At 31.1% G+C, this 23444-nt stretch overlaps 1 protein-coding gene across 7 annotated transcripts; it reads left to right on the plus strand.

Annotated features, from left to right (window-relative positions):
* The first annotated feature begins 2107 nt into the window (after nt 1-2107).
* LOC113515719 (uncharacterized) lies at nt 2108-21568 on the plus strand. Of its 7 annotated transcripts, XR_008252912.1 has the most exons (10): nt 2108-2260; nt 3805-4413; nt 4809-4869; nt 5562-5698; nt 9503-9575; nt 10170-10342; nt 14514-14621; nt 20617-20707; nt 20809-21204; nt 21430-21568. XR_008252912.1 is itself a non-coding variant. In XM_052895530.1 (7 exons), exons 1-6 carry the CDS (start codon nt 2245-2247, stop codon nt 10330-10332), a joined length of 1059 nt encoding a protein of 352 aa, XP_052751490.1. In that variant the 5' UTR covers nt 2108-2244; the 3' UTR covers nt 10333-10342; nt 21430-21564. The 7 variants fall into 7 exon arrangements, 2 of the variants coding, with proteins under 2 accessions (XP_052751490.1, XP_052751489.1); XR_008252911.1 differs by having other exon boundaries at nt 14514-14721; nt 20617-21204; XR_008252908.1 differs by having other exon boundaries at nt 20617-21204; nt 21430-21567.
* The last annotated feature ends 1876 nt before the right edge of the window (nt 21569-23444 follow it).

The following is a 23444-nucleotide window of genomic DNA, read 5'->3' on the forward strand; positions in this document are numbered from 1 at the left end:
CGCAAACACGCACACACGCACACACGCACACACCGATTTCCGCGCATTGTTTGAGAAAAGTACTATACAAGCCTTGGCCACAACTAGGCATTAATGGACTCACGTATGTGTGCCTTGGCTGCGCCTCGGCCCACATTTGCACGTTCGTTCATCAATACCTCAGTTGCTGGCCGCTGCAGTAATGTACTATATAAGTTAACACACTGTTCATATTTATTATTAAGTTACAAAATGTATTACAGACTACATTATTTCTTTTCCTTCAATTACCAGACACAAACAGAGAGCATCGCTCTAGATTTATATACATCAAACATAGACTAAAGTTGCCATATTAAAAAATGTGTGGATTGCTTTTTCAAGAAATATATAGATAATATTGTATTGCTTCAAGAACAAGGAATTACATAACAGGAATTATAAAATTAAAAACTGTAAATCATATGGCCTCCTTTCTTCTTATGCAAATGTAATTAGTAAAAAGAGGACGAAAGATATACCATCAGTGGCTATTTTTCGTAATTCAGAGTAGGCTAGTATGGAGAAAATATTACATGACCGTATATATTGACTCCATTACGAGGTCTAATTTAAAAATTGAGCTGATATTACGAGCAGTGTTGAAAACTTGTATTTACTATCAATAATATTACGAAATGGCGATTTCAAAGTAATATTGTATAAAATAATAAATATATTTTAAAATATTTTGTTTTATTTTTGCTAAAAAAAATGTTCATCGGAACATGCAATTTGTCATAAAATTAATATATTTTTGCCCGTTTCAACTGTCAAACTATAGTATAATTATAACATTTTGTTTCCATTTTGAACATCAGACTGGCCAACATAACAGGAAAATGAAGATTTTTGTGTAGATTGGTCAGATATTTTTGACCAAGTCGGTTTACGTAGCTTGAATGAAGTGCGTTCTCTTTCCCCTTGAGTATATACTCTTTGACTAGTGATGGGACTCGAGTGATTTTTTTTCACTCGAGTCACTCGGTACTGATAAGTTACTCACTCGAATGCCACTCGAGTGAAGATAAAACTCGAGTGATTTTTATTGACTCGAGTCACTCGGAATATAAAACTCGAGTGACCAAAATTTTAAAACGAATAAAACAGTTTTAATTTTACATAGAAAATGTGTATTCATTTTCTCAAAAAAAAAAAAATCTAAACAAAATGTAAAAAATAGATTTTTCCTTCAAACTAAACCTGTCATACATAATCAAGAAACCTCTTGTATCAACTATCAGTCAAATTAAAATATTATAATCTACTACTAATAAGTTCTAATCCAATTTAATTTATTCTAACAAGGAACTTTCATGAAATCCAAATATGAATAGTTTTATTATGTTCTTACACAATTTATGTATATTTTTAATGAGGTAACAAATTTAACTGAGATTGGTGTAATAACTACTTTAAAAAAATGGATTGATCAATTTTTCCCCTACCAAACGGCTTCGATAATATCGACTTCAGCACACTTGCTAAAATGATAGAAGAATGTTTCTCCGTAACCTCTCTAGTAGTAATAGTTTGCGAAAAAAGTTTTGAATTATAAGTGTGAAGGGTTCGTTGGATAAAACAATAAAAATATAAGATACTGAATAAAGATATATATTAGATAGATGTTTTTAAAAATAATGACTTTTCTCTAATAAACAAAATACTCATTGACATAACAAGAAAAATAAATAAGTTCTATTTTTAAAAGTAACATAAATAAAACCTCAACTAAGTATTGTAATAGTTAGGTATGCTTTATTATTGTCAGAAGTCCATAAATCTGTTGTAGCAGCCGTATGTTCAACTAAATGTAGAATATCTACAATTATAGTGCATGCGGTATGATAAGCATCAAGAAGAATTTTCTCTCTTAAAAGTTTCCTGCTACCGCGGGTAAACTTGTCACAATTTGAATTTCTCACTCGGCTCGGTAAAAACCACTCGAGTGGTACGAGTCAATTCGAGTCACTTGTAATTCGAGTCGACTCGAGTCACTCGAAACTCGAGTCGTCAAAAATTTAACTCGAGTGCAAGTAATATAAAAACTACTCGAGTCACTCGAGTGAAAAGCAACTCGAATCCCATCACTATCTTTGACGCTTTCATGTAATGGTCGCTTACGTTTGCTATGACGGTCATTTATATATCTACGACGTTTTATTTATCAGACTTAATTCCGAGTTACAAGAAGACTTTTGAATAGTGCTTTGAGTAAAAATTAACATGTCAAAGGAAACAAGTATGTATATTTTTAATATACTTTTTTGTTTTTGTAGGCTTTTATTTTTAGGCTAGGAATATTTAACAGTATGTGTATTACTTGCGTTGGGCTATCTATAAATACTTAAGTTCAAAACCTTATGTATAAAATTTTGGGTTGTACAAATGCTGATCGAAATTTTATTTTGAATTGATTGTATTTATACAACACACACGAAATTTTCTTCCACTTTCTATAACTTTTTAATGTAGAATTTATAATATGTATGTTCTTTGCTATCATATGTTTTAAAGCACGGCAAACTTCTATAAATCTTATGTTAGTAGCTTGGAAAGAGTAAATTATAATCTGGTCTCTTGTTTGTTAGCAAACAACAATGTTTATCATAAAAAGACTAACTTATTTTAGTCTTAATTTGTGGACAGATTAGAAAGTTTGAGATTTTGTTGTATTTATTAGTTTTTAAGTGTTTAAGTAGAGTATCTTCTATCAACCCAAAATTTGGGTAGTAGACCTGAGTTCCAACTTCCTTCTAATAGATACAATTAATTCAATATTTCAATTGCATTGCTATGATACAAGTTTTAACAATAATAATTGTAGCTAATAGCCTTGTAAGGGCCAATAGGGTGGGGCTTATGTTCAATAATAAACAATTAATGGTTGATATGGTACACTGCTGCTTACATTCCTCAGGCATGTAGTTCTCTCAGTCACCTCTTACGACGCACACGGTAAAGGAAGTGGGGGCCTATTCTATCCCGGGACCACATATCAAGTGACATTTTGTCAATGCAACTGACAACCACGTAGTGTATCTACATTTTTGTACTTATTTTGTAAGAAAATGGCTGAAGATAAACGGAAACTGGTTCAAATTGTCTACAACATGAGAGAGAGTTACTGTTAAGTTTAGTGGAGGCCCACTATAATATAAGATTACTAGTACTTAATTGTACCTACGTATAGAAATCACCACACGCATTTGATAGCATAAGATTCCTTAATCTTAGAATTGTAATCGGTAAAACGTAAAATTAATTTATTCTCGAATAACTAGCACTTTAAGAATAAAATTTGTTCTCGTTTGGTCGAATCCGCCCTTATTAATAGAGGGCTGCTTACAGGATTATTTTTATTCTGTTCTTGTTTTATCCATATTTTAGACATTTTTCAAGTTTAGGATACTTTGCTTGCTATATATGTTTTAGTAAGTACTGAGAAAGAATTTTCTTCTTATTTTGAATGAAATTTCTGGCCGAAACCGAAACGGAAAGTTCGGTCAGACATTAGTAATTAGGGTACACCATTTATCTATAGGGCAAATTCACACATTTATGAATGTTTTTTTTTAGAAAACTACACCAACCTATTAAATTTAAATTAATACAAGTCAATTCTCAATTATATCTGATAAGAAAAAAAATTTTAATAGCCCATAGTTACAATAAAGACCTGAGAAAGTCACTTAACTGTTCATTTATTGACTCCACGATATGTATATATGTTATCCTTGGCATCTGAGTTTAATTCATAATTCATCTGGTTTTATTTTAATTCAGGTTCGGAAAAGTCATCAGGAGATGCTAAGTATATAAAATTTAAGCCATCACCAAATTTTAAACACATGAAGAAGTATTTAAAATCAAAGTTTGAGGAGGATAAGATAGCATCTGCATCAAATGGCACTGCTGAGTCTTCTTCTAATAAAACTACAGAAAATGGCAATAAGGCAAACATACAGCCACCGTTACCACCATATTCCCCACCACCAGACAGTCCCACTAACTTTACTTTCAAAACTGAAGTCGAGGATGACTCATATGAGTTAAATTCGGAGGAAAAAACAGAAAATGGGCATATGAAAGAATATTCAATGGAGTTAAAACCAAATAAAAGAAAGAAAATTATGTGTAAAGACTTTGTAAGAGGATGTTGTAAAAGGGGAGAAGCTTGTATTTATGCTCACGAATTAGATTTAGACCAACTCAATGGGGTCTACAAGTTTTGTCGCGACTTTGCAAATGGAAAATGCAAAAGACTCCTATGTTTTTTCGTACATGCTACCACATTTGAGAAAGAAAATTTTTTTAGGACTGGTATTTTGCCACCTCATACATTGAGCCACTTAAAAGATATAAATATAGTGCGACCACAATGTATTCCAGGAGGTAAGAGTTTTTTTTTATCTACTTCGTTTACAGTTTGTTGAAGAGAATTGTGAATGTAAACCCTTTCATTTAAACAATAAACATTAAAATGGATTGTTTAATATTAAAACTATATACAACTATGTTATTAGTCTTAAAATTCCTATCATGGTTATTTCTGAATTTGTAACTGCTTTTTTGTTTTAAATACATGTAGAGATACTTTTTGTATTTATTTTAAAATGTCTTTTCTGTTTGATAGTGTAAAATTTTATTATTATGAAGCGACTTGAATTTTAAAACATTTACCATAATTTTTTTCTCTTAATTATAATTTTAATTCAAATAGTTGTTAATCAATTATGACTAAAATTACTATTTTTAGTTTTTAGAGTATTAATACATTTTATTTACAGGCCCACCGCGTGAAACTGTACAGCCTGTATATGCCAACTCACCTCCAGACTTACATACGAGGTATATAAAATTCGAAATATATGTTATTAACCCCCTTCCCCTTAGGTATTTAATCGCACATATACAATTTTAAGGATGGTTTTACCAGTAAATCTGAATATTTTTAACAAAGAAACATGGGCCCGAAACATCATAAAATTTTGAGAATCTCATATTAACAATATGGTATAATAGGCTCAAATGTTTGCTTCACGTAATTTCTGTTTTGTGGCATACTATAGCATGGACAAGTTCTTAGTTTTATGTCGGCTGACTATTTCGGTTTCATCCTGTAATGTACCATTTGTCCTTGATATAAAAAACAACTAGAAGTAGCAACTACCATTCTAGACGTAACAAATAGAAACTCCTATCAACTGCAAGAACTATTAAAATTGCTTTAATATTGATTCCATAATCGCGTATGTGATCGCTTTTGAAAGTTTTCAATTTTTGTAAAGCTAAACTAATATAAAGAAAAAAAGATTTTATTCGTTTGAAATGAATAAACTAAAAAACAAATTAAAAGGAAAATCAATTATATAAAGCTATATTATCAGCCAGTATAATCTGTTGTACTTTGTTTTCAAAGAGCCTTCCGAGTCTGGGTTGGGTTGCTAGTATATATGTATATGAACTTAAAATTCATATATAATATACTAGCAACTTATATTATTAATATCATGAATTGTTATTTTTCTTTGCCATTTCAGTGGGGCCATTCCTCCAGTACCTTTATTGAACATTCCGCAATCAAGTGTGAATGGAAAACATCCTCAGGATGAGTACCAGTCATCAAGCACACCGTCATCTTCCATTTCTGAACTGAGCCGGGAATGTTCAGAAAGCGGTAGGTGTTTATATTCTTTTATCTTATACTATCTTTATGTTAATGTTAACTACGTCTAAATCATCTCTAAAGCTGCGTTCTGGTAGAAGGTAAGCAGCCTTAAGCCCTTTTACAAGCATTTATTGAAAACCGATCACAAAATGCTCGTGTATATTGTTAAGACATAAAGCAAGCTAACAAAAGTAGGGAAATCAGTGTACCTGTGTAGTGAGACCCTGAATTTTTTGCGGTTTATTTCCCTGTTAGTTTATGGCTATGGGTATGGGCTACTTTTTTTTGTACCTGACTGCAACTTAAGATGTACCAATGCTGTACTTATTCTTAATAAGTTTCTTTAAAACATTTGTAAAAATAAGCTTTTATATATTTTTTAAAATCGTCTTGTAGCTATAGACATTTTAAACTTAGATTTTAAAGTACATATGTGGATGGGCAATGTAAAAGAGAGAAAACATAATAACATATATGTCAGAGCGAGATAAAAAAACAAGGATATTGACGTGTTAAGTAAATATAGTCGGTTAGAGTATATTATAATATTGAGTATTGCATATCGTATTGTTAGTTTGGTTTTGAGATGGGTATTTTGTGCTTACGTTTGTACCAACAATCTGCCATCCCGGCTGCATTCATGGGCAATACGATGGATCGGCGTTAGTAAACTGTTTTATATCTGATTACTTAAACACTACCTAAAATACGCAATGGTCATTTATTTATAAACTACTTCCAAAAGAAGGACTTAGTTTATATATTTATAAATTTTGTAAGCAAATTTTCATTATTTTTTAGTGTTCTTTTATTGTATCGATACTAAATCCATCATTTGACCTTGTGGATTGTAAAAAATAAATTTCGATACTAATTTTTAATCACGATTTTGCTTGCGTCACTAGAATATAACGTAGGCTATGAGTATATCATTCTCCATCTTAACTACAAGCTTTACTGTACTTATACAATTGTATCGGTATGTTTGTAAATTGTCTTGTTTATTTCCTATATTGTATAATGCAAATAAAGTATACTCATTCATTCATTCATACAATGTGGGTGCCAAATTTAATAAAAATTGGTTGAGCCATTCACTCTCCAAGCTGTAATAAATAAACTCTTTCATATTTATTTAGTATGTAGTATGTGTATACCAAATTTTATAGTAATTGGTTAAGCTGTAAGGTTGCGAACAGGTAACAAATGAAGAAACGGATTCACTTTTACATTTTTTTTTTTTTTTTTTTTTTTTTTTTTAATATTTTAAGGGCTTTTACCTTCTTCAGGTATATCAGTCCTATTGTACCCTGAACTGATTTCTCCAACAAAACTTTATCTACCTTCCCTAGACGCGGAAAGAGAAGAATTAATGGGCATCAATAATTTACAGAGATGTTCAAAAATTTCTGGTTTAAGTTCAGCTAACATAGTTTGAATAAGACCAACATTCAACTTATTTAAGTTAAAGTTGCGCATGAATTCTTCTCTTTCCTTCGTGTTAATACGACACTCTAATAGAATATGATGCACATCATCGATGGTACTACAAGTTTGACAATGGGGTGACAAGGACTTTCCCATCATATGTGCAAATTTTTTTGATGGATAATGACCAGAACGTAAACGAACAGCTAATTTAATACAGTAACTATTGATTTTAATTCCACAAAACCAAGGAATATGTGGTGGTTCAGCCTGAATAGTTTTGTACCAAATGCCTTTTTCTTTTGAAATTTCGTTAAAATATTCTTTCCAATCTTTTTGACATTGATTTTTGAATTTAGATATATAATCAGTAAAATGTGGTAATGACTGATGTTCCCTACCTTTCTCTATGCCCAGTTTAGCTAAACGATCTGCTTCTTCATTGCCCCGTAAACCAACGTGTGCTGGAATCCATTGCAGTATTAGATCAATTTTGCTTAGGTTTAATTTATGAATGAGTTCTAAAATTTTGTAAGCAATAGGAATTCCTCTTTTTCCAGATGCACAATAAATTAAGTGTTGTAATCCGCTCTTACAATCTGATAAAATTACACATTTCTTAACATTTATGATAGATGAGATATATATCAATGCTTCTAAAATTGCAATTAATTCCGCTGACATAATAGACATATTACAATTGATTTTAAAGCAACCGAAATGATTTTTACTTAAATCACAAAACGCTGCGCCTAACCCACCCGTAGACTTTGCTCCATCAGTGAATATTTTATGCCAATCATTGTATTTCACATTAATTTCTTTGACGACTTCATGTTTTAGCAAATTAGTATCATAAGAAGATTTAGCATTTGTGATGTATTCTACTTCTGTTCTAATTATATTATTAATCTGAATACCCGTAACCCAAATATCTAATGAAAACATTTGAAGAGGATGACAAGAATGAACATGAATGCCCTTTTACAAGCATTTATTGAAAACCGATCACAAAATGCCCGTGTATATTGTTAAGACATAAAGCAAGCTAACAAAAGTAGGGAAATCAGTGTACCTGTGTAGTGAGACCCTGAATTTTTTGCGGTTTATTTCCGTGTTAGTTTATGGCAGATGGGTATGGGGTACTTTTTTTTGTACCTAACTGTAACTTAAGATGTTGTTCAATGCTGTACTTATTCTTAATAAGTTTCTTTAAAACATTTGTAAAAATAAGTTTTTATATATTTTTTAAAATCGTCTTGTTGATTTTAAAATATATATGTGGATGGGCAATGTAAAAGAGAAAAAACATAATAACATATATGTCAGAGCGAGATAAGAAAACAAGGATATTGACGTGTTAAGTAAATATAGTCGGTTAGAGTATATTATAATATTGAGTATTGCATATCGTATTGTTAGTTTGGTTTTAAGATGCGTATTTTGTGCTTACGTTTGTACCAACAATCTGCCATCCCGGCTGCATTCATGGGCAATATAGTAAACTGTTTTATATCTGATTACTTAAACACTACCTAAAATACGCAATACGTCATTTATTTATAAACTACTTCCAAAAGAAGGACTTAGTTTATATATTTATAAATTTTGTAAGCAAATTTTCATTATTTCTTAGTGTTGTTTTATTGTATCGATACTAAATCCATCATTTGACCTTGTGGATTGTAAAAAATAAATTTCGATACTAGTTTTTAATCATGATTTTGCTTGCGTCACTAGAATATAACGTAGGCTATGAGTATATCATTCTCCATCTTAACTACAATGTGGGTGCCAAATTTAATAAAAATTGGTTGAGCCATTCACTCTCCAAGCTGTAATAAATAAACTCTTTCATATTTATTTAGTATGTAGTATGTGTATACCAAATTTTATAGTAATTGGTTAAGCCGTAAAGTTGCGAACAGGTAACAAATGAAGAAACGGACTCACTTTTACATTTATAATATTAATAAGGATTAGCAAGTATAGCATACTTAAAAGTCACTTGCATGTATTCCTCTGTTCTTGCCACGTCTTTACTATGAAGCAGGTATGCTCACATGGCTATGTTTCTATGTGAAGGATTCCCACCCTATGGCAATGACAATACAGGGTGCGCAGACATAACGTACTGTAATCCTCAACAATGGCAACTCTTTAGAGGTACCAATGGCATCATAGTGCACTCTGAGGTGTTTGTGGTGCTGTTCATATTTATAGACGATGGTTACCACTTTCTATTACTTGGATTAGTCAGTGTTTTCTATTTAAAGTATCTTAAAAAGAAACTAAAATTTATTCATATCTTTTATAGTATATTTATTATTAGTAGCATCTTTAATAATATAGCTTGACGAGTATAAATTGTTCATTTAATTTCAGTGCCTTCTACCGTAGTGTTTGATAATGAACCTACGCCAGAGGAATGTCTCGGTTGTGAAGTTTATAAAATAAGGTACTTTTAAATTATTCAGTTTTTAATTATATGGTTCGCTTCAATTAAATTTAATGGAAATGTACATAAACGAATAAACGACCCGAGCATAAGACAGGCATATTGTCAGATAGTAGTACAAATGAAAAATCGATTAATTTATTTGATGTTTCGATTTGTTACTAAAAGTTTCTGTGATTATTTAAACAATTCTTAATTATATTTTTATTAAATTCTATTGAAATAGTACATAGTTTAGTTAATTTTATTATCAAATTCGATTTCTATGATTTAATTTTCAGCTTTATAACTAAACATTAAATAATAAGAATAATTTAATAATAAATTAGCAAAATATTTTCAATATAAGAACAATACTTAAGGTTCTATACTTAAGAAGGAAAAAATGCAATCTTTATTGGATTACTCTCGTGCCTGTTTGCCCGTCCGTGTGTCGCAGCCAATTTGCCCTAAAACTTCATAACATATGTTAATGTAATATATGTTAAAAATATAGTACTGTCTTGTATTTGTATTTGACTAATTTGTTACTTGAATGTACATTGATGTGATAATGCAAATTATGAAGTATTTGTTGGCGCTGTTATTTTTCAGGTATCAGCAACAACTGGCGAAAAGGGATGCTTTACTAAAATCCACAAAGGCGCTAGATGAGAATATAGCTAAGTTATCAAAAAAGAAGAATTGGCTCACCGCAGTATTAAAAGTCATGCTATCGGGTCCGGACACCTACAGCAATAGTGATACGAGTGCCTGAATGTACACAGGTGTGATAATAAAAATATTTGTAAGCATTATTTTTATACATACTATACAATGTTTCTATCTTTTGATATATGACATTGTGCTGAGCGTTTGCTTTGCGACTGTTGTTTAAATTTGTCTATTATGACAAGTAATAGACATTTTGTATTTTTAGCAAAAAAGACTGATTTTAAAAATAAATCTATTAATGGTTAAGATTAGATTAAGAAGCTACTTGACAGCTTTCATTTTGTAATTTAAAATGTTTATTTACTAATGTTATTCATTAATGAAGGCTTAATTAATTTATATAATAAATAAGAATTAATAATTCTTATTTAATAATAATCACCCGTTTACAAGGGCTGCCTTTTAAGTCGTGACGTTTGCCAACCTCCCACGATTATAAAAAAAAAAATATGGCATTTTCATATTTTTAAATTTAGATTTCGAAAAGAAAATAATGTTTTCAGATTGGTCGAATTGTTTTATTGTATCGTCTATTCAAAGGTGTCACCTTTGTCGGTTGTAAAAATGAAAATATCTAAGGAAAATTTGCATGCCATAATTTTCTACAACTTTCAAAGGGGATTATCGCGACTTCAGTGCTTTGAGGAGATCACTTCTGTGTTTAATGATGCAGGACCATGTCTTAGGACTGTAGATCGCTGGTATTTAGAATTTTAACGTGGACACTCTAATCTCAGTAACAAGCTACGTGAAAGTCATCCAAAAACCGCCATGTCGCAAGAGAATGTCGAAGCCGTGCGGCAGTTAATCCTCGAAGATCCTAAATGACATACCGTGAAATAGAGATATTTCAAACAATACAATTTGAAAGGCAGCTCTCGTATAATTGATTAAAATGTTAAAATGTGTGTGTGTATTTTTATATGATTTAAAAATTTACCAAAATATGCGCACGAATTTATGGACTGATCTGATATTTAGAAATTAAAGACAATATTCACTATTATCTACCTCGTTAAATGTATAATAACTGAAATAGTGTGTAGGAGATGCTGTTTAAAAATGTTAATTTAATTTAAACTATTTAAATGTTAGACGTAAATTGAGGATTGAGATTGAGGTTGTTTGTCAGATGGAAAAATATCTATGAATGATGACCGTCATTGTTTACAAAGAGATGTATGAAAAAATTCGTTCAGTTCATTCAAATATAATTTTGGTTATCGGTTTTTTGGGAATACGATAAATAAAACTTTAATTCAACTCACTCGTTGAGAGTTCCTATTATATTTATATTATATATTCATATTATATTATATGTATATAATTTTTTTAGATAAAAATATATTTGAGTGATACGTATACTGTATATGTGTTTATAGATGTATACATATCATTACATACATACACGTACATGAGAGTCTGAGATTATTATTTAAATGTACGCAGCCGTATTGTTTCTTATATGAAATAAACTGCTAACAATTACTATCGTAATTAAGAATTTCTTTGAGCTATAATATGGTTTAAAATTAAACTGCATAACTGAGTTTATTTCTTAAAAAAATTTAGTCAGAAACGTCGTTTTCCTTTATCCGTAATATTTACAGATAGCTTTATAAACTGTAATTATTTTATTAATTATTTATGATTATCGTGTCGCGAGCTACGTACCCCCTTATGTACGTAGCTCGCAACTATTCCATGTTTTCTGATTGGTTTTAAAATAACATAGGATGTATTATAATGTAATATCTTTTTGGATTATTTCTATGTAACGTTGTGACAGACGCATGGACGGATGAAAAAGTTGCATGACGAGAAATAAATCACATATACTCTATATTTAGTGTGATTACTATATTCACTCAAGTCGTAAGAATATTATCGCTTTCACGCGATTTTGTATCGTATATGCCTGAGTTTTGCATAACAAATACTATTTGTTATTTACAAATACACACCTAAATACAATTTTACATTATTTGTGTTCAATCAGTCGGGTAGAATCCGTGATACGTGCGTGCACATGAAGCTAAAGTGATATTGGTGGTTACTGTAATTTTTAGATTAGAATAGAATGGTTTAATATTCCTGTAAGTGCATTATTATTTGTGTGTAATAATTTTATTTGAGTATTCTGTGATAAATCCCCAGCGATGCTTCTATTACGTACAGGGTAGTCGATATTATCTTTTATATGAAATATATAATATATTGATTGATGGTTGTGTTGGTTTGGTTATTTAGAGAGGATGGATGAAAGAATTATATTAATGAAATGAATTATAAAAGAGATCGAGCATGAATAGAGAAGTCGTTAGTGGTCGCCTTAGGATGAAATATGTCAACCAAATAGGCTGATGAAGAGCCGAATTAAAAGTACTTGTTACCACCGCTCTTGTATGAATAGCTTGATGACTGTGAAGGAAGTGAAAGAGATCAGTTTAAAACGGAGCATTTGGCATGATGGTTATGTAAATATGTATAACATATTGATGAAATAATTAGTCGTTGATGTTTTATTTTTACTTTTATTAATTTCTGACAGTTTAGAACTGACTAATGTTATGGTTTTAATGGAAATTTGAGTTACAGTGACACTATGATAAATAGCTAAAGTAGCACTTTACATACCAAATTGCAATTTTATATGTAAATGAGTAGATGTAGAGAATTTACTAGCAATTTATAAATAGTGTATACTGCCTGTGTTGGACAGAACAACTGTCTGGTGTATATTTACGAAAAATGCTTGCTCTTATGTTTTATGGGTATATTGCAGTATCTAATATGTTGAATAATATTCAATATGCTGAGCTAATGTAAGCGCAAAACATGTGTTTATTTACGACATCACATTAGAAACCTCTAAATTTGTCAGTATGTCATGTATTATACATATAAACCTTCCTCTTGGATCGCTTCAAAATCCGTTGCATAGTTTTAAAGATTTAAGCATACATAGGGACGGACAAACAGCGACAGTGACTTTGTTTATATATATATATATATATATATATATATATATATATATATATATATATATATATATATATATACTAGCTGACCCGGCAAACGTATAATCAATAGTCATATAAATTAAAAATTATTTTATTCACACTCCTGCCAAAACAACTTTGAGTTATGTTATCCAATTGTCTCCCTTGCTCTAATATACAGATTAATATATTTTTTGTTTCATACATTGCCAATCTAAATACTTTATAATCTAAGTTTCTAACAATAAAAACAATGGAAAATATAAATAAATTTTTATTTCAATAATAATTATACATACATTGGATGAGGATGGATACAAAACCAAAGATGAATACAGGCTACTGATTGCAGACAGCCAAAATTGGCCGTGCCTACGTTGACTCAACGACTATCAAAACGTTTATTGCATCTAGATAGGAAAAACCTCAAAATAATGATAGGGACAATAACGGGCCATTGTTCATTAAACAAATATTTATACACAATAGGAGCCATAGCCCTCTATGGCGAGGCTGTTTCGATGCCGAAGAAACGGCTGCCCACGTAATCCTGGAATGTAAAGCTGTGAGGCCTGGGAAGATCCTAGCTGTTAGTCACTAAAAATTTATCGCAACGCTGCGCCCGCCGACGAGCTTGAGGCTGATCAGCCTTGCGAACGACCGTGGCTACAACGCTGCGGTAATTGATATTCACTAACGTGTCAAACCTCATCGACGAACTGTAGGCTGTGATAACTCGAGGCTGCACGCACGGACGAGATAGGGCATGCAACAAAAACCGTAAATTGAAACCGGTAATTAAATAAATATAGTATTTTATTAGTAAAGAAAATGTTTCATTGAGTTAATAATGTTGTCTGAATAAACATTTAGCAAAATAAATATAAATTTATTCATTAAACATTTAATTTTGTCTTTTAAATTTAACTTGAATTTGAATAAGCTTGTTTCCATGGCCGTAAAAAATACTAAGATGTCACGCCACGCCAAACACTTAACATTCCAGGCGCGCGTTATTTGTATTTGTTTTGTTTACTTTCTACACTAAGATAATTCCTTTTTTAAATTAATTAATAAAGTTAAACAATTCATAACTTTGGATCTATCTATCAAATAGGTAAGTAATTTACTTACTACTTAAGTACTTTCTAATTATTTGTGTGATCATTTAAATAGAGTTCTATTATATTTCTAATAACTAAAATAAATAACTATTTTGTAGCATGTCAAGAAGTGCGGTTCCTTCTCAAGAGCAGTTGGATATGCTGGTGGAATGCATGGAGGAGCAGCGATGGCTTGCGACAGAGCATGCACGAACAGCCAATGCCAGGTACCGTACTAAAGTCGCTTGGGGAGACATTGCTGTGAGCTTGCATTTACTAAACAGCGACGGCCGTGGCTGTTTAAAAACATGGCAGCAATGGTCTAAGGTTTGTTTTTACCTCCTTTTATAGTACATAAGTAAGCATGTGTAAAATGTTATGCATTTCTAATAGGTATTTATTTTCATACTAATATAAGGAGATACTCGTATCATAAGGGTCTTAAGTTTTACAATCATGATTGTGAAAGAGATTATTGTTTCAGTTAGCCTGAACTGTATTAGATTAATTTAACAACATTAAATTGACATGAATAAGTAATTTATTGCATGGGTAATTGAGTCAAATTGAGTAGTTTATAATATTTTAACACTTCATTATTTTTATACATCAATAGTCATCAGGTGCATCAGGTGCACCTAATAGGAAATGGTTACCATAGTTTATAACGATCTACAATACCAGTGGTGTCATTATGCATAAAAAAACTTTGTTACATATGACGAGCACACCATAATTGACGCACTACTTGTGCTCTACATAAGCGCCTAGTGGCAACATTGTCTTGAGACAACTGAGCTTGTCTCAATGTGCCAAGTATTCTTTTTTCCTGTTCTAAGTCTGTGGAGGCTAAAGTTGGAGAAGATAATCTTGCACCGTTACAAATGTTGTGTAGGGCACAACAAGCTACTACTATTTTTAAAATTGTTGTGGGGTCATAATGTAACACTCTATGAACTAATAAGCATTTAAATCTCCCTTTTAGTATGCTTATTGTTTTTCCACGCTGTTTCGAGCAGTGCTATGCATAGTGTTGTAGTGTTCTTCAGGCGTTCAGGTGGGTTTGGGTTATTAAAAGGGGTCATAAGGTAGGGCCTCTGAGCATATCCAGAATCACCTGAAAAAAATAAGGAATAGTCATTATTTGTAATATATAATATTCCACAAAGTAGTTCAAAGATTGGAACCTTACCGAGCAGGTATACTACTTCCCCATTATTATGAAGTTTTTCTAGATGATCTTTAATTATACTATTTGTAAAAGCAAAACTGTCGTGGGTTGCTCCTCCAAATGTCATATCTACATGTAAAATATTTAGAACAGCATCATTTATCTGGATAAAGAAATGCACTTACATATATAGTAGAACAAATATTAATATAAAAAAATATTCCGAATATAATTGCCAATAACTTACAATTTCTTGCATGATAGCCTTTTCGGCAACAATAACGTTCTTCATGTTGATGCGGCCGAACCATTGATACAAGTGTACCATCAATACAGCCCAACACACCAACTTAAATTTTTCATAGAAACTGAAAATAATACCAATATATAATTCATATACATAAAAAATCATAAACTATTTAAAAATTTCTTAACAAAATATACTTTTTGTTATGCACTTAGGGATTGTTATGTTTCTTTCTTACTATCTTTCTTTTAAAGCTTGCCTTGCTTGAGAATTTTGTGGAAATCTTATATATTTCTGGACAATATTTATATTGTTTAACGCATCTATAACTTGATGAATTAGATTAGAGGCTAAGCGTGGAAAATAGAGTCCTATTTATATTACATTACATGATGTGAGATGTGAGCGATTTAGAGACATTTGTGTCATTGAGTAAAATGACTACAATTGGCATTTATAGACATTACTTAACATTACTACTTAAAAAGTTCAAAGATTGCTGCTGAAGTCCAGCACACTGCAGTGCTTGTGGATTATCATAGTTCCTCCAGTGCAGAACACATCTGAAATATTAAAGTTTCATGTTTATAGTAAAACTTACCTATTTTATACATGAATTCTCTAAGTATATCATTTTCACAATTTGTATAAATTCATATAATACAATATAAATACTTAGATTTCAAAATAATTAATAAACTCTAGTCAAGTTCATTACATTTTCTTCACATAAAGTCCCAATTTTGAAATAGAAATTCAAAATTCAATATCTGCTACACAACCATGGAACAACTGTAGTAAATAAATAGGAAATATACTATTAGGCTATAATTGTATTTTTCTCAAACATGCTTGGAAATGTATTATTTTGACAATCTTCTTCGAGATAAATCAAAATTGCCGTACTGGCCAAAATACATGCGGGCAGCGGCCGGCAAAAGTTGTATGAAAATCCATATCTGTCGTGTTTTGCGCCCAGATAAATTACTATGTAAGCTCATATCTGTCCTGTAATTTAAAAATGGAATGACCTTTTACTTTGAAATATGGCTACCAAGAAGGTAATTAATACAAGGTTTTATTTAAATTTCGAACTGGTTTGCAAATAGAAAGCTGTTTATTGAAAAAAAAAAACAAAGGAATATTATGGCGCGTGAAAATTATTATTGTTCCTTATTCGTCATTGAACTTAAAAAGTAAAATTGTGTTTTTGATTTCCGCGCATTGTTTGAGAAAAGTACTATACAAGCCTTGGCCACAACTAGGCATTGATGGACTCACGTATGTGTCCCTCGGCTATGCCTCGGCCCACATTTGTACGTTCGTCCATCAATGCCTCAGTTGCTGGCCGCTGCAGTGATGTACTATACCCTTAAAATATTTTCAAAATGACAGCTGACATGGTGTGACACTCACACTCCTAAATTAAGGTTTGGTATTTTAATACTAGAATATCAATATTTGTAAATGAAGTTTCTTTAAAAACTTCATCAAACAAAACATGTCTTTTTACATCACAAGCTTTCAGAATGTCCTTAAATGACATTAGGCTCTGCTTCATAAGGTTTAATGGAAAAAACAGTAGATCAATTGTCTTCTTGTTATGATATTATTAAATTAAGTGACTTGAATATCCAAAATGATTTTGTATTGACTTTTGATCAATATATGTTGCAAAAACTTTATTTTTTTTATGTATCTTTTGTAAAATAAACAATAAATATATTAACTAGGGGGAAAGGGATTGTTAGTAATGGAGACTGAAAATCCCATTGCTAGCAATATATCCAACCAGGTCGACCTCCTCACGGTTCTCCCTGGAAACTATCATGGTTAATTCCTGATGAATTCATCATGATGGGCTAACTGGCCTGTTTTCATTCTCATCTATCACCCTTCACTGGTGCTCCGCCAGCGTATCCCGTTAGCGCAGGCGGGGTTACCATACCATTTTCACCCATCAAAAAAAAATATATTAACTAGTGCAATAAATTATATATATATATATATATACTTACTGGAAATGATATTAGGCGTCTTAGAAAACTCATCTCCATCAGGGTAGGTAATTTTTACCTTATTTATAACATTTTGATTCATTACCAGACACATACGTATTGATAAAATGTTATTTTACACCAATATCACGATAAAGAAAAGTATCTGTATGTACTAGATTATATATTCCACACAGTTTATGTAAAACGTATGCAAGCAGGTTGTATCTGAATTTGGTAGGATTATACGGCTGTATAATATTTTCTATACACTAGCCTGCTATGAATTGATAACAATAGCAACTGATGGTATATCTTTCGTCCTCTTTTTACTAATTATATTTGCATAAGAAGAATGTAAGCAACCATATGATTTACAGTTTTTATTTTATCATTCCTTCTAAGTAATTCCTTGTTCTTAGGCCTGAATACAACGAGCTATACACGATATGGTCTATTAATTAAATTCCGAAATCTTTGTAAAAAGTTGCCAACCTGTATCTATATAATTTAAGAATAGGATGGTTTTTTGTTTGTGACGTGTCGTGTATGTCTATGATACTAACATACTACCAACTTCCATACAAAATTTACGGACAAAGATGAACTGCTCAGCATCTTGACTACGATCATGCAAACTGCGATAGGCGAAAATTGCACGATAATATTTTAATTTTGAATATCATTTGTATTATATAATAATTAAAGCTTAATTATAGCAAGCAAACAATAATATACGTTGATGCTGCCTCTGCAGAATGATTTAGGAATTAAATGGGGAGCATGATGGATTTCCCAGTTTTATGGTGAAAAATAAATACTTCTCTTTTAATAATAATTTGCCGCCGTATATTTTATGCACACAATATCACACACAATGGCACAATATCAGTAATAGTTATAGTATATACATATTAATTCTGTGATCCAGAAAGTTATTATGTTACTTTTTAAAATTACCAATCGATCACAAAGTAAACGTGCAATCTTTACACATTGTTACTTTATAGGCAATCAACCTGGCGACAAGCCACCTACTACCCTACACTTACTTACACGGTACGGTGGGAGGAGAAGGAATTGTTAGTAATGAGGATTAGTAGCACCATTGCTAGCAATATACCTTGTCAGGCTAACCTCCTCGTGGTTCCCTCTGGAAACTCGTAATTGATTTATTGATAGATTTGTCACGGTGGGCCAACTGACCTGCTTTATCCTCACCTATCATCCCTTACTGGTGCCCCGCCAGTGTATACCGATAGCGGAGGCGGAGATACCATGCCATTATCATCCATAAGAAAAAAAAACACGGTACGGTTATACCGAGGAGGTGATTCCTTATAAATACTGTGAAAACACTTCGCTAGTAATTGCTAAATAAAAAAAAAATGTTATTACGATTACGAAGGACGATTGCTACATAATTCTGACAAATAGCGCCATACATGATCAAATAGCAATAGATAGAAATAATTCATGATATTACTTTAATTTCTAAATCGCTCTAAAGTGGCAGTCTTGAGATTTATATTAATACATAATATTTGAAAAAATAATATTGACAACAAATATCGTGCAATTTTCCACTTCGCCAACAGTTTTTACAGAATGTTTTATCATCAAAGTATCTAGAATCATTTTTGACATTTGAAGGTAGTTTAATATCTACCTTTCAAATGTCGATTTTTATTAAACGAAACGGTTATAGATCGACAACCATGCACTACTTTCAAACCTTACTACATCACCACCCCAGTTAGACGTTGTGATCACATCGTTATCAGTTCGAGAATTATTTCAAAATTATTTCGTTGGAGAGATATCATCAGAAGAAACTAAGGTAGGTGGTAACATATGGATATATGGAACAGGTGGATAATATTTAACAAAATAATTTCTACCCGCTATAGTACAAAGTCACTCCTATTTCGGCGTGATGTAAATGATATATCTTTTTGGTGACTCGCTGGATGATGTTTAGTGGGACATAATGGTAAGATCAGGCCGACCTTCGTGTGGTCCCTTCTGGCAACCATCGTGATTTATTCCTGATATTTTTTTATGGATGATAGTCCAATGTTGGCTACGAGTGAAGGATGTTAGATGAGGATTAAAAGGCAGGTTAATTAGCCCATCGTGATGAATACAGTTGGAATTCAGCATGTTTTTCGGGGGGACCACATGAAGGTCGACCTGATACGGTATATTGCTAGCAATGGGACAACTAATCCCCTAATAAAAAATAATAAAGTAAGTGTAGGGTAGTAGGTGGCTTGTCGCCAGGTTGATTGCCTATAAAGTCCATTCTTGATAATTCCATCATGCCGGGCTTACTGAAATGTATTCGTCTTCGCCTGTCATCTTTCACTGGTGCTACCTGCATATACCGATAGCGCAGGTTAAGTGGGATATCATAGTAAAGGGTTTTTTGTACATTCCAAATCGTACTAATCGTCGTAATTATTTTATGATAATATTTTTGAGTAATTATCAATAACGTTTAAAAACAAACATAGTTATGCTATCTGATTTTTAAGTACAGTTATGGCTCAAAATACGGATTACCGAATTGTAATAAAATATTAATTGTTAAGCGTCTATTTGATACAAAAAAACGCAATAAATATATACATTTATACAGGAAAATGATAATAGATACAGTCATTTTATCACATTCCTAGTCCTACATATTTAAATATTTTTTTATTCAAAATAATAATAATAATTAAATATAAAAGAAATCGATTATATATGGAACCCTCGATATGTAAGTTGAACTCTCACGAGCTTATTTTTTTTTTATTCAGGTTCGAAAATGTCTTCAGAAACGCTATCACCAAATTCAATACACATGATGGAATATTTACAATCAATGTTTGATGAGGCAGTTAAGACAGCGTATGTATTATGCATCGATGATGAGCTTCCCTCGAATGAAAATAGTAATAATGAAAAGGCAAATGCACAGCCACGATTAATCCCGTACACCCCTCCACCAGGTAATTCCATTAACAGTACTCTCGAAACTGAAGGCAACACTGGACCATATGAGTTAAACTCGATTGAAAAAACAAAAAATGGTTATACCAAAAAATATTCAATCAAGATTAATACAGAAAAATCAAAAAAAATCATGTGTAAGGACTTCATTCGAGGAATTTGCAGAAGGGGAAATGATTGTATTTATTCCCATGAACTAGATTTAAAACAACTGAATGGAGTCTACAAGTTTTGTCGCGATTATGTAAAAGGAAATTGTTACAGAAAGTTTTGTATTTTCGTTCATGCTACCATATTTGAGAGAGAAAATTACTTTAGAACTGGTTTTTTGCCACCTCATACTCTGAGACACTTGAAAGAAAGAAATGTAAGGCGCCCGTAATGTATTCGAGTAGGTAAGATTTTTTATTTCCTTTGTTTACAGTTTTTTGAAAGGAATTGTGAATGTAAACACTTTCATTTAAAGAAGAAATATGAAATATTGTTATTGTCAAGGGAATTAAAAAACCATTACCATAATTTTTTCTTCTATCATTTCTAATTTATGATTTACAAATTATAAAAACATAAATTGCTAATTTTAATTTCCTGAGCTTTAATACACTTAATTTTTATTACAGGTCCATCGCGTGAAAATATAGAGTCTGTATATGCAAAGATACCTTCTGATTTATACGCATGGTATATAAAATTCTAAATATACATTAATATAGCTTCATCGACCACCGTACTAAAACATAAAACCTATTGTATAGGTATTAATTATCTTTTTATTATAGTTAAAATTAACTAATATATATATATATATTTTAAATACTTTGATGCCTTTTATTTTAGTCTTTTATGTGATAAAAGACTTTCCTAAAATAATAAAGACAGACGACTTATCTCTTTTCACTTCTTGTCGGAATATATCTTAAAAATTAAGAATTATTTTAAATAATATAATCCAATGTCATCCACATTCAACATAACCTTGAATTAAACTTTTGCAAAACACAATTGATGACTTCATCTGTACTAGAAGAAAGTCGTTGGATATTAATTTCAGTTTTAATAGTATAAATTTAAAAGTAGTAAACGAGTTTGCTTATTTTAAATATTAACACAAACATGAACTGGGAGCCCTATAAGAAGAAAAGTGAACTTCTAGCTAGTTTTTATGTACAGGCTTTATTTTTATTTTTTTTTCTAATTTTCATTAAGTCACACGCAAGTTAGTGTACGACCTCTTTGTACTGTACTCATACTGTTGGATTGATATTATACACACGTTACTTAAAACATCAAATGTTAGAAAAAAACTTTTGATTTTTTTGATTAAAACTACTCAAGCCAAAACTTGAGCTTAAATTACATTCCAAGTGAAATTAACACATTGTGGTAATAATTGTCTATTAAAATTTACGAAATCTATTAAATAGCAGACATGGAAATAGTACCAGGAAACAAGAAATTGTTATATAAATTTATTTTATACTGTTGCATGTTTTGATATTTTGCAAATTTTAAGACTTTCTACATTAAACTTGGTACCCCTATAAATCTCAATTATTGTTTCGGCGGAGTAGAAACGTTGCATATTTTTTTTGTTTTTTGATGGGTGAAAATGGAATGCTAATCCTGCCTGAGCTAATGGAATACGCTGGCGGAGTACCAGTGAAGGGTGATAGATGAGAATGAAAACAGGCCAGTTAGCCCATCATGATGAATTCATCACAAAATAACCATGATAGTTTCTAGGACCGCGAGGAGGTTGACCTGGTTGGGTATATTGCTAGCAATGGGATTTTCAGTCTCCATCACTAACAATCCCTTTCCCCCGTCGCATATTCGTAATATTGAATTTAGCTCCTTTTCACATTTATGTTTTTGATGAGGTTATGCTTACGTTTACTCATGCCTGAGCTACGGGATTAATGCTTGGGAAAATAGCGTTGACTGGTCTAGCATTTTAATCCCCAAAAAAAAGCTAAAATTATTTGCAAACAAAAAACAAACAGATATCTGTAAATCTTACTTTATAAAAAATTAAAATATTACTTCTTCCATGTACTGTATATTCTAAAAAACTGTAAATTTGTTCACAAATATCCTGACTTATACAATAAAAAAGAAAGTGTAAAATCTAATTATTATGTACGACTCAAAAACAAGTTAATATTCCCCGATTTAGACTTTCAACGCATTCGCCTAGCCCTCTTATAATTCCAATAAAAAATATAAAAATTGACAAAACTTTACACATTTAATACAATTGAAATAGTCTTAAGGTGTTTCGCATTAATATAAACTGAATGCTAATAGAACATGTTTTCTGTGATTTTGAAATTTTCTAATAATTAATTAAAAACAAATTTATAAAACTATTAATAAATAAATTCTATTACAACGTAAATAAGTATTTTTCTGATAAACTGTAATAAAATTAATAAGTGCTGTACCATAATATTAAAAAAATAAATAGTTTATTAAATTATTAATAAAAATAATACAAAATTATTATAGTATCCTAATTATTAATATATTATTTTATATAAATATAAACTACAATAAAATTTATTACTGATGTTGTATAAAATAAAACGAATCAAATTTGTTTTTCAACCGACTTCAAAAACAGACGGCTCCCAAT

This window comes from Galleria mellonella, unplaced genomic scaffold (assembly GCF_026898425.1).
Source record: "Galleria mellonella isolate WM207_F2 unplaced genomic scaffold, CSIRO_AGI_GalMel_v1 utg28, whole genome shotgun sequence".
In the NCBI taxonomy this organism is placed as follows: Eukaryota; Metazoa; Arthropoda; class Insecta; order Lepidoptera; family Pyralidae; genus Galleria; species Galleria mellonella.

Coding starts and splice junctions, on each gene's coding strand:
- LOC113515719 (XM_052895530.1), top strand. Junction 4,870..5,561: donor CCTCCAGACTTACATACGAG/GTATATAAAATT, acceptor TTGCCATTTCAG/TGGGGCCATTCCTCCAGTAC. Junction 9,576..10,169: donor TGTGAAGTTTATAAAATAAG/GTACTTTTAAAT, acceptor GTTATTTTTCAG/GTATCAGCAACAACTGGCGA.